Raw genomic sequence first — 10,746 nt, 5'->3', positions numbered from 1 at the left:
TATCCCATTTGGTAGTTGAGAAAAAATGTCTAACAATTTAATAAGATTGTATAATCTTTACATTTGCATGGAATTTGAATTTTTTATAGTGATTTTTATCTAGTTTACACCAGTTAGATGTGGCACCACCAACTTTTAAACACCTCAAATAACTCTCATCTTCATACTTAATTATGCAATGGTACAAATGTTTTAAACAGAAATGTGAGATGCTCTTTAGTAATGCTTTGAAAAGTGCATGAGTCTAATACTGACATTTCCTTTAATGTTTTAATTTTTTTCTTTGTTTGCTCTATCAAATATAATGTGCAGGAATTTTTTCTTATTGAACTGCAGAGATAAATTTTTAGAAAACTGTATACCTTAATACTGATGGTATAAAAGTCTTGCTTCCCCTAGTGGCATAAAGTAACACTTCAAATATTTACCTTTCTATTCTTCACTGGTACAATCATGGCTCACTGCTTCCTGGAAGTCATGGGCTGCAGCAGTCCTTCTGCCTCAACTTCCTCAATAGGTGGGACCATAGACACATGCCACCAGGCCTGGCTAATTTCTTTGACTTTTCTCTAGAGACAGGGTTCACCTGTGTTTCCCAGCCTGGTCTCAGACTTCTAGACTCAAGTGAACCTGAACCTCCCGCTTTGACCTCTCAAATTGCTGAGATTACACGTATTAGTCACCACATCCGGCCTAAATTTCTTATGTGCCATGGTACTGCAAAACGCCATAATTAGGGGCAGCTGGATGGAAGGTGTAGGAGGACACTGTAGTGCCTTTTCAATATTTCTGTATATCTAAAATAATTTAAACAGAAAACATTTATTTTAAAACATGAAGGGGGTTATCCTTCCATAAGGGTAGAGTACAAAGGTAGGCTCACGGTGTTGTTGGAATTCAGAATGCTGGTGGCAGGACTGGGGGTGCTGGGAGGGGCTGGACATGGTTGACTTTGTGATCTGGGGACTAGTGTGTTCCATCCGTGAATGTCTTTCGAGGTGCACACTTTCTTAATAAATTTTCATAAGTTTAACAAAAAATAAAATGAGAATGTGAAGCTGGCTCGGGTTGTTCAGAAGGGACGCGGACCCAGCAGCTCTGTTCGAAATCATAATGGGGGAACCAAGGGCCCCCTATATCCAAGTCCGTCGGGAGCCGGGGCATCGAGTTCCACTCCAGGAATCTCCAGGAACCCTGAGGTCTTCCCTGAGCCGGGGCCGGGCTGGGCACACCCTGAGTGTCCACAGGGTAGGTGTCTTCCCAGACAGCTCCACCAGGACAGGATGTGGAAGAACGAGGTGCCCACGGTGGGGAAACTAACCAAATGGGCCGCTGGAACCGGGCTGGTGGGCCTGGAGGGGCCTGCCTGTCCCCCTTGCAGAGGGTCATCCTGCCACTTGAAGCCAGCACAGGCCTAGGTACCGAGAACCCTTGCTCCGGTTTGGCTGAAAGGAAAACAGTCGTGGTCAGCGTCTCCACTGAGCCCATGCAGGCCTTTCCCGGCCAGGCCCCACCTGCCTAGGTCTCTGGAGTCCTCAGGGTCTCTGTGTGGCCCCGTGGTCTGACAATGAGGACGCACCTGTAGTCTGCTGATCCCAGGGGAGAGGTGTGTGCCACCTGGCGTGGGGAAGCTGTGGGGGGATGGCAGGTGGCTCCTGGGACTGCCCCCAGGGTTCAGAATGGCCGGGGGCTTCCTACCACACACCCTCGTCCCAGGACTATTGGGCCAGGGATACAGCCCCCAGTGAGAACTCAGGTGGGAAGGGACTTGGATGTCACCCAGCCCTTTGCCACCTCACATGGGGACCCATCTCCACAGTGGGTGATTGGACCCGGACATGGGTCACCCTCTGCCCTCCTGGGCTGCCCAGTCCATGCCAGGACTGACCGTTCCCACATCTGGCTGAATTCTTGGCTCTAGCTCTCACCCGGGGTCCCGCTTGTGCCCTCTCCCTGAGTGCTCTGGGGTCAGGGACACCCGATTCCCTTGTCTCCCTGGCTCAAGGCTGGTTGTCCTGGCAACCTTGGAGGAGCGTGCAGCAGTGAGGGGCCTCTGCTGCTCTCTGAGGCTGTGGGTGCTTGCAGGGAGGGGTGGGGTTTCCCACAAATGGGTCTGGCTCATCTAGTGCCCTAGAGGGTCCTGTGATGGGGAGACAGAGACACTGTGGAATGTGGGAGGGGGCTTGTTTGAGGGTCATGCCCACATCCCCGTCCTGTGGGCACAACACATCCAGTACACACGCACTGAGCGCCTGCCCTGAGGACCGGTGGGCCTCCTGTGCTTTCTTAGAGTCCAGGAGGAAGAGGAGAAAAAAAGGTGAAGAGGAAGGCCCAGGTAGTAGGGTTGCGGGTCTCAGGCACTCCCCCACTATTGACTGCCCCAGAGGGTGACATGGGAGGGGACATGGCACTGGCGCCCACCTGGGGGTGGCAGGTCCCCTTGCTTCCTTGTTAGTTTCTTCATAGAGGCCCTAAGATGCTTGAGCACAGCGTCATCATCCAACTCCCAAGTATGGAAGAACTGGTTCCGAAAACGTGCCCACAGGCCAGACCTGGATGTCTTTGTGAGGCGCTCTAGGGACAGGGTGGACATCAGGCCAGGAGAGTTCCCTGGGAGGGGGCACAGCCCTGTGACCACTTCAGTCTCCCACTGGGCCGTGCCAGAACCTTCTGTGGCCACCCCAGGGGTCCAGATGTGCACAGGAGCCTGTGGCTGGGGGACAACCTGGGCAGGGAAGTGCTCAGGACACTCCTGACTTTCATCTGGGCCATGTGGGGGACGGGCTCGGTGTCACTGTGCCCTGCCCAGCCCACCTGGTCAGACCTCCCTCTGCGCCAGAACAGAGGATCATGAGGACAGTGTGAGGAAGCTGCCCTCGGGTAAATCGGGGTCTGACCCCAGGGCTCCCCACGCCCCACCGGGCACACGGAGACTTACTCCTCTGAACTTTAAAGGCAATGCTTGTCATCGGCATCAACACCTGTTCTCCTTCCAGCAAATACACGTCCCACAGGCGCAGGATGAGCCCAAGAGAGATCTGTGGGGATAGCAGGTGTGGGAGACTGTAGCCCTTCCAGGCTGGGGCTGGTGGCTCGAGCTGAGCCCACTGGGGCTTCAGTCCCCAGAGTCAGTGATCTTCCCCATGAGGGTTTCCTGAGTCCTCCAGGGAGCTGGGTCAGACAAGGTCTTGCAGCTCCTCATTGGGGGCACTCATTGGAGTGGGGGTGTGGCTCCTGGAGAGAGGGGCTTGCCCAGGGCTTGAGGCATCCCTGATCCCTGCCAAGTTGGTTCCTGGCCCAGTCTGCCTGTAAGGCGGGGTCTGAGTCCCAGTTATTGCCCTGGGATGACCCCCCTTGGGCAGAGGGTTTTGTTTGGGTGTCCTGTGGGGACCCCCCTGTGGGCGGAGCCTCCTGTGGGCTGTGGGTGAGCCAGACCCCCGGGCTGGGGAAGCAGGGCACTGCAGGGCAAGGAGGGTCCCTGAGCCAGGGTCTCCCTGTGCCTTCTTACCCCGTCATTCAACATCTGGAGAAGCCAGCCTAACGAGGAACCCTGTGCGCAAAGACCTTCCTTGTCCTGACGGGAGGAACAGAGGTGCTCAGGGCCCCCTGGGCTGCCCTAAAAACCTCCCTCTTCCAGGGCCTCTGAAGACCCTTCCCCTAGTGCAGAACACTGGGCGGCGTCCAGGGCTCCCCACAACACCGTCCCCTTCCCACACTCCCAGTGGACACACTGCCCTTTGCCCTGCTCTGCGGGAGCTGGGCCCCCATCCCTGTGCCTCTGTCCTATAGACCAACTCCCGGCCCATGGAGAACCCGACATCCCAGGTCAGCCAGTGGCTGGGACTCAGCCAGTCACCAGCGCCACGGGATGCAGGGCCTCTGGAGAAGAGCCCAAGCTTGCTCACCAGACGCCATAAACTCACCAGACGCCACATGGTCTTGGGCTGTGACGTGGGGACCACATGCTCCTGATGGTCTTGGAGCCCCTGGACTGTCCCGCCATTTGGGCTGTGGAATCCTGAGAATCCCCCAGCCCATCAGGAAATTAGACCCTTTCCCCAAGATGTGGAGTCATCAGCTGGAAGAGCTGGGCAGCTGGAGAGGCCCCCAAACCGCAAGGCCTCCCACCCTCCCATCTGATGACCCAACCATGCAGCCTTTGCCCTGGGGAGGTGGGGCAGGAACATCCCCTGGAGTCTGGCTGCAGGTTTCCCTGGAGGCCTCCTGGACCAGGGTGCAAAAAGGGCAAGCCTGACTTGAGGCCACCACATGGCGGCCAGAACAGGGCGGGTTCTGGGTTTCCTGATCGTCTCCTGGAAGTGGGGTCGGGCCAGGGGACATGGGATGGGGAGATGCTGCCACCTGGGCTTGGTCTGCCCATTCGTGGGCACCAAGGGCAGCAGGAGCCTAGGCAGCTGGAGAGCAGGAGGACTCTCAGTGAGGGGAGAGTGAGCTGCACAGAATCAGAGCCAGAGCTCGTGGCAGCAGGACACAGAGGGTGGCCACGGGGAGGATGAGATGCCCTCCGCTGATGGGGATGAAAGGCGTCTGACTTGGGCTTTGGGGGTCAGCCGCGGACTCCTGTGGGACCCTCAGCAGAGACACCCTGAAGACTCCCAAGGAGCTGGCTACACAAGGAAGGTGCCTTGGCTGAAAGCCGAGATCAGCTGGCCAGGGTGGCTGTCTCTGGGTCTGGCTGCATGAGGTCCCTTGGGCAGCTGTCCACCTACCCTGCAGGGAGTGCCTCTCACTGGCCAGCAGCTGCACCAGTGCCCAGAATGCATCCTCCTCAGGCAGATACAGGAGAAACAAGGCCGCGATGGGGCTCAGGTCCCTGCAGTAGCCCACCTCCTGCAAGAGCCAGAGTCACCGTGAAAGGACATCACCTGGGAGGACTGAGGTCACCTGGGAGGACTCATGGCATTGGAGAGGGCAGAGGTGACTGGGGAGGCTTCCTCTGAAGAAGAGGCTTCCTCAGGGTGCAAATTCGTTTCATGACAAGAGCCAAGTCCATCAGGCACTTCAGCACCTTGTCCATACTAACCTTAAAAGAAGCGATGGCACCCCACCAGACACCCACTCCTGTGAATAGGGAAGTACTGCCCGGGAACGTCACTGCCGGGAATACTCACCGGGTTATACTCCGAATATGCCAGGAGGATGTAGAATAGTTCCCGCTGCCTAGGAGACAGAGAAAGGAGGCTTTTGTTTGTTTTGTGCAGATGCCGTTGGTTTCACTTTGTCCACAAAGCCTAACAACGAATCCCATTTCAGGTTCAGATGATTCACCAGATAAGCAGTGAGGTTCTCAGGGCCTTTGAAGAAATATTTCAGTAAAATCCACATCTGTGACATGCAGATAGCCCAGTCGTACAGTGGCTTGCCTGATCCTTTTCACTCTGAATGATTTTCTTCATTTTTTTTTCAGTTTGCACACACACCAGTTCAGTCTTTGGATGTACAGTTCCTCCACGGTTCTAAACCAATGGGCAGAGTCTCCCGGCCACCGCTCCAGCCCCTCCTGGAGTGACTCCTTCATCTTCCAAGTCTCCAGGGTGGCCCCTATGCACCCAGCCTCTCCCCAGTCTGTCAACCCTTGGCCACCCAGACTACTTCTCAGTCCCTATGATTTGGTCTTTTCCAGAATGACCCAGGAAGGGGAATCCTATGTGGTAGCTTATTGGGGCTGGCTTCTTTCCCTCAGCAAAATGCATCTAGGATCCACCCACATTCATCCAGCCATCACTGGCTCGATCCCTTTTCTCACTGGGTCTTCCGTTTGGAGGGAGGACCGGTCTTGCTCTCCCCATTCCCATGTTGAAGGCCATCCCCGATGTCTCCGTGTATGAGTGACAATGAATTAATCAGTGAACATCTTATGTGGATGTCAGTTTTCAAATCAGTGGGTTCAATATCTGAGACACTTTGGGGACACGTGGTTGAAGTCCATTGAGCTTTATGAGCCACTGCCCAACTGGCTGCCAAAGTGGCTGTGCCATATTACGTTCCCAGCAGACAAGGATGACAGTTTCCAGGACCCCTAATTGCCCCAGCATTTGGTGATGTCAGTGTTACCTCGGGAGGCTCAAGGGCCCTCTGTCCTGCCACCCTCCTGTGAGTCCTACCGTGGGTCCCCGTGGGTCAGGGAGAGCACCTTTCACCATTGTGCATGATATTGTTTGCTGCCTTCTGTCTCCTCAGGATCCTCCTGGGTTCTCGCCCCACGTGTTCCAGTCTGGCCCAGGGCTTGGAACCAGGGAGGTGCTTGTTTCATGGTGCCAGCTGTTCCCTGGGCCAGGAGAGCTCTTGGCAGCTCTGTCATCCCTCCTAGGTGACCCTGGCTTCTGCTCTGGGGAATCTCCCATCCCTTTCATTCACTCCATGTCTGCTGTGATCCTGTGGCTCCCATAGGCTTACTTGGCTCCGTATCGATCCCTGAAGAAGATGTGAGTCCTTAGTGTCTTGCTTATGTCCACGTTGATCTGGTGGATGTGTTCAGATGACCTCTTGCCCTTCTCCTTCATGACCTGTAGGGCAGGGCCAAAAGGAGGAAGCAGCCTCAGAACAGATGGAAGACTCCCTGCCCCAAATGGCAGTCCGCCCACAGTCAGCACTCCGGGAAGGTAGGAAAGCAGGAAGGTTTCCTTCTGCACAAAGCTGCTTTTTGGCTTGTTACTAAAGCCGGGGAGGGTCACCAGAGCTGAGTTTGTCTGTGGTGACTATGTCACCGTCCGTGCCCAGGATGTGCATCTGACCATCCCACCCACCCCCCAGGCTGGGCTTGATGCTCCCTCCAGCTGGAGACCTGGGCCCCTGACATGGCCTGTCCTGTTTGTTGTGCTCTGCCTGAGCGTACCTTGTATGTTCTGGGGTTTTTCGACTTGACTTCCTGTATGTTCAGCAGGACTGACCACACTTGGCCCCGGATGTTCATGGGAATGCCCTTATATACTCGATCTATCAGCTGTGGGCACAAAACAACCTGGTGTCACAGGCCACGGGGCGACCCCAGTGAGGACCAGAGCCCGAGGATTCTGGAAATGGTTGGTTTTGACACTGTGATTCCTCGTTAGAGGTGACATTAAGCTGGGACACAGTCTCCCTTCCCAGGATTGAAAAAGTGGATGGACACTCAGAGTCGGGACTCTGATCTGAACATTTTCCTTCCTTTGGGTCACCAGGACATCTCTAGCCTTGAGCTCCGGGTAGTCCCAGCCCTAGATTCAGATTCCCTCCCAGCAAAGTGATGCTTGCACGAATAGGCAGGCAAACTACCGACCAGGCCTGCAGTCCTCTGGGTGAGGACAGTGTGCCACCCGCCCTCTGAGAGGCTGATGGCGCCAGGCCATCGCCATGGGTGCCTGTCCCCTGTCCCTGCAGAAAGTGGTTCCGGGGGCCTCTCCCTCCACACATTACTTTTGTACTGTTCTTGTATGTCTCCCATTGTCGCAGTATTTCCATCCACTTGCTCTTTCGTGTTATCTCCCGCCGCATTTGCTGTCAAATGAGGAATGTTGGTGTTAGGGGAGCTGCCAGGCTTCCCAGAGCCGCCTGTGGATGCTGGATCTTGGGCTCTGGAGCCCTGGTGGACCCAGCTGGAGGGAACCAGGGAAGGGCAGACCCTAAGGTTTGAGAGCCTTTGAGCAAATGAGCACCAGTGGGCTGGCTTTGGGACCCCGGGACGTGCAGTCCTCAGGCCACAGACACAGCAGTCGTAGGTCAGGTCCCAGCCTCTGGGTGGGGTCCTGATACAGGCGGCAGCCACCCCCAAACCACAACTGTGGTTCTCACTTTGGAATTTTATCAAACTGCCCAAGTTACAGCAACTTGGGGTCAGATCCAGCAGGGACTGCTGCCCCTCCCAGTGATAGCGTGTTGCCCTCACCCGCCACTGCCCTGGCCAGCGGCCTCCTCTGCCTCACCGACCACCCTCCCAGTCCCCACGCCCCTGGACCAGCCCCCCCATGCATCAGGCTCTTACCTTCTCCTCCCGAGCAGTGGCAGGAGGCAGCTCTGTCTCACTGTAAGACAACCCAGGCAGAACTGAGGACCTGCACAGGGCCTGGAGCTGCCCTAGACTGGGAGCCAACCCCCCAGAAAGGACAGGCTCTGTCCGTATCCAGCTCAAGGCTCAGCCCAGGAGAAGACACAGGGAAGGGAGGACAAGGGCCTTCCTGTGGGGCTGACTCCCAGGAGGGGCAGGACCTGGGAGAAGAAGGAGTGTGGGGCCAGCCTGGGTGGGGTTAGTGGGGCCCCTGGCATGGGGTGCGGTCAGGCTGCATAATGGGGCTGCTTGTCCTGGACTGGAGGTGGTGCTTTCTGCTGGAGCTGAGAAAGGTCAGGCCTGAGACGGGATGGGGGCCGCCCAGGGTGGGCGACAGGGCCCTCACAGGAGTCCCTCAGGGAGTGACCACATCACCCCACCAGGTTCAAGGGAGCCTGCCCTGAGACATGCCCGGTGTACTCCTGGTGTACCAGGGGCCCATCCCACTTGACAGCCCCAAGGCCCTTGCAAGTTCTGACCTCCCAGCATCCACCTGCCTCTCCCTGCACCTGACCCACACACCCTGCGTTTCAGAAGTGGCACCGCTCATCAGCTCCCTCCCACCCTACCTCCCCCGGGATCCTCTGTCTCTGCATCCTATGATCCCTAAGGGATGGACTCCTGTCTGGGCTCCTCTTACCTGGACCCAGATCCCTTCCCCAGCACCAGACCCAGGGTCTTTAGCCACAAGCCCTGCCACCTCCCTGACCTTAATATGAGATGCCCAGAACAGGGCCCTGCCCGTCTTCTCCCCTGTTCCTCTAGGGCCACAGCCCCCACTGTCTCCATGCCTTTCCATCTTCCTGATGGGGGCAGTGAGGGCTGTAGCTCTAGGGAAATGAGGGAGGACAGGGGCAGGTGGACCCTCAGAGACCCGCTGGACAACAGCCCTGAGGCTAAGCCAGGCGTCCCCTCACCCTGTAGCCACAACACATGGATCTCACTGGGGTTGTCTCCAAGTAGAGAGGGCCAGACCCTCAGGCTGCCCCGCTCCTCTTGTGCTGACTTGTGGACAGAACTGCTGAGAGTCCAGGGGCCTGACCTAGCCCAGTCTCCATTCCCACCCGCTCCCTAGATGGGCCCCGCACCTCTGGCCTAACAGCAACCTCGGGCTGGACCTGCAGGGGAGCCAGGGAGGAGTTCTGACCCTGGAAAGGAGGTTGGCCTGACCCGGCGAGACAGTCCTGCCTCAGAAAGGCCTTTCTGAAAGCAAACCCATCCCTGAGCTGAGACAGGTGCTTTAGGGGTAAGGGGAGCACAGAGGACTCACTGCACAATCCCGAAGCGATCAATGTTGCTGTAGATTCCAACAGGCTCAGGCCCCATGTCCTCTGGCAGCCCAGCTCGGTATCCCTGTAACCCAGAGGGAGGCTTGGTGAGGGGTCCAAGGTAAAAAGTACACGGGCCTGGAGGTAGTGGCCACCCGTGCCCACCCTGTGCTCCTAGGGAGCCCAGGACCCTTTGACCAGGGTGCACTGGAAGAGGCCTCCCTCCAAGAAGCAGAGCAACCTGTACCTTCTCATAGTTCATAATGATGTTCTCTCGCTCCTGTGCCCGCAAACTATCTGCATCCTCTGCGATTTCCATCCTGTGAGCCAAAAATCATCTAAAAGTTACATTGTACCCGAGAGCCTCAGAGAAAACCTGAACCGCTCCCACCGGGCTCCCAGATGCTGGCTGGCTGCGTAACCCCCATTCCACCACCGTCCCCAGGTAAAAAGGGCCCAGACTCAGTGGCCCACACCTGCATGAGTCTCTGGAGTGTCAAGCCCCAAGCAGGGGTGGGCATCATCCCAAGGACTTAAGGACAGTGGGACCTGGACAGAGAGTCTCGTTGTCCTTAAATGCCATGAAATGGGGACACATCCGCCCCAGCAGGTTGAATGGTGTCCACCTGCCAAGGGCGAAGGGCCCATGATGGGCTATTCCAGGGATGTGGAGGGAGACTGAGGTCAGCGACCAGAGGTCTCTGTACAATCGGCCTCCTGGGATGCTCAGGGACCACAGAGATGCCCAGTTTTCTACAGGGATCAAGATCTCTCCTGACTGCTCTGTTCTTCTCCGCTCATCACTTTGTCTCCCGTGGCCCTTCAGTCTGAACAGAGAAGCCACTTTAGGAATAATGCCAGTTGAGCAGGAGGGTGTTCGGTTTGGGGGATGAAAATGATCTATTGTGCTAATGGAAACCCTCACTCGGGGAGAGACTGTGGACTCCACCATTCTGAGCTGTCCCTACAGAAGGGGCTTCATTTTCCTGGGTCACTGAGGAAGGACTGTGGGTCCTTGGTCCTGGAGAACACCTGGATGGACAATTCCTCCTGGGAACACTCGGGGCAAAAGGAGGGCGAGGCCTCGAGAGGACCAGACAGAGCAAGAAATACTTGGAGGGAACCCCAGTGCCTGGACCCCTTTGAACAGAAGGGAAGATGGTCTCCCCCCAGCCAGCCCTCCAGGGCTCCTTCATTTTCCACAGTTACCCAAGGACAGAAGGTTCCCCCGGACAAGGGCCATGTGTGTTCAGTGAGGCCCACAGCCACCATCAGGACCCAACATAGAGCACAGAGGTGTTCTGAGGACCCTCCTATCTACCACACCTACAGTGGATCCATCCCAGTGACTCTGCCAGGACCAGGCTCTGCCCCGTCGGGATGGGAAAACTGGGAAGACTTGGGATCTAAGGCAGGGAGGTCACAGGGTTCAGG

General features: G+C 56.6%; 1 protein-coding gene across 2 annotated transcripts; it reads right to left on the bottom strand.

Moving 5' to 3' along the window:
- Positions 1 to 803: 803 nt before the first annotated feature.
- LOC135967638 (TBC1 domain family member 3G-like) lies at positions 804 to 9,631 on the bottom strand. Of its 2 annotated transcripts, XM_065531244.1 has the most exons (13): positions 9,560 to 9,631; positions 9,315 to 9,397; positions 7,982 to 8,021; positions 7,417 to 7,497; positions 6,857 to 6,964; positions 6,418 to 6,527; positions 5,133 to 5,181; positions 4,731 to 4,851; positions 3,924 to 4,018; positions 3,509 to 3,574; positions 2,939 to 3,038; positions 2,422 to 2,574; positions 804 to 1,445 (listed from the first exon to the last, which is right to left on the bottom strand). In XM_065531244.1, the coding sequence occupies exons 1-13, from the start codon at positions 9,629 to 9,631 to the stop codon at positions 1,030 to 1,032; spliced, it is 1,494 nt and encodes a 497-aa protein (XP_065387316.1). In that variant the 3' UTR covers positions 804 to 1,029. The 2 variants fall into 2 exon arrangements, with proteins under 2 accessions (XP_065387316.1, XP_073877254.1); XM_074021153.1 differs by lacking the exon at positions 3,509 to 3,574.
- Between the last annotated feature and the right edge of the window lie 1,115 nt (positions 9,632 to 10,746).

The sequence above is a fragment of the Macaca fascicularis genome, chromosome 16 (genome assembly GCF_037993035.2).
Source record: "Macaca fascicularis isolate 582-1 chromosome 16, T2T-MFA8v1.1".
Lineage (NCBI taxonomy): Eukaryota > Metazoa > Chordata > Mammalia > Primates > Cercopithecidae > Macaca > Macaca fascicularis.
Note: the sequence above shows the minus strand (reverse complement) of the source record. Positions and strands in the feature narration are given on the sequence as shown.

Bases quoted from the DNA above. Each gene is read 5' to 3' on its own strand.
- LOC135967638 (XM_065531244.1), bottom strand. From the start codon at position 9,631: ATGGAAATCGCAGAGGATGCAGATAGTTTGCGGGCACAGGAGCGAGAG. The intron at 6,965-7,416 runs GTAATGTGTGGA...TTGTGCCCACAG, and splicing joins CATACAAGAACAGTACAAAA to CTGATAGATCGAGTATATAA. The intron at 4,019-4,730 runs GTAGGTGGACAG...GGGGATTCTCAG, and splicing joins TGAGAGGCACTCCCTGCAGG to GATTCCACAGCCCAAATGGC.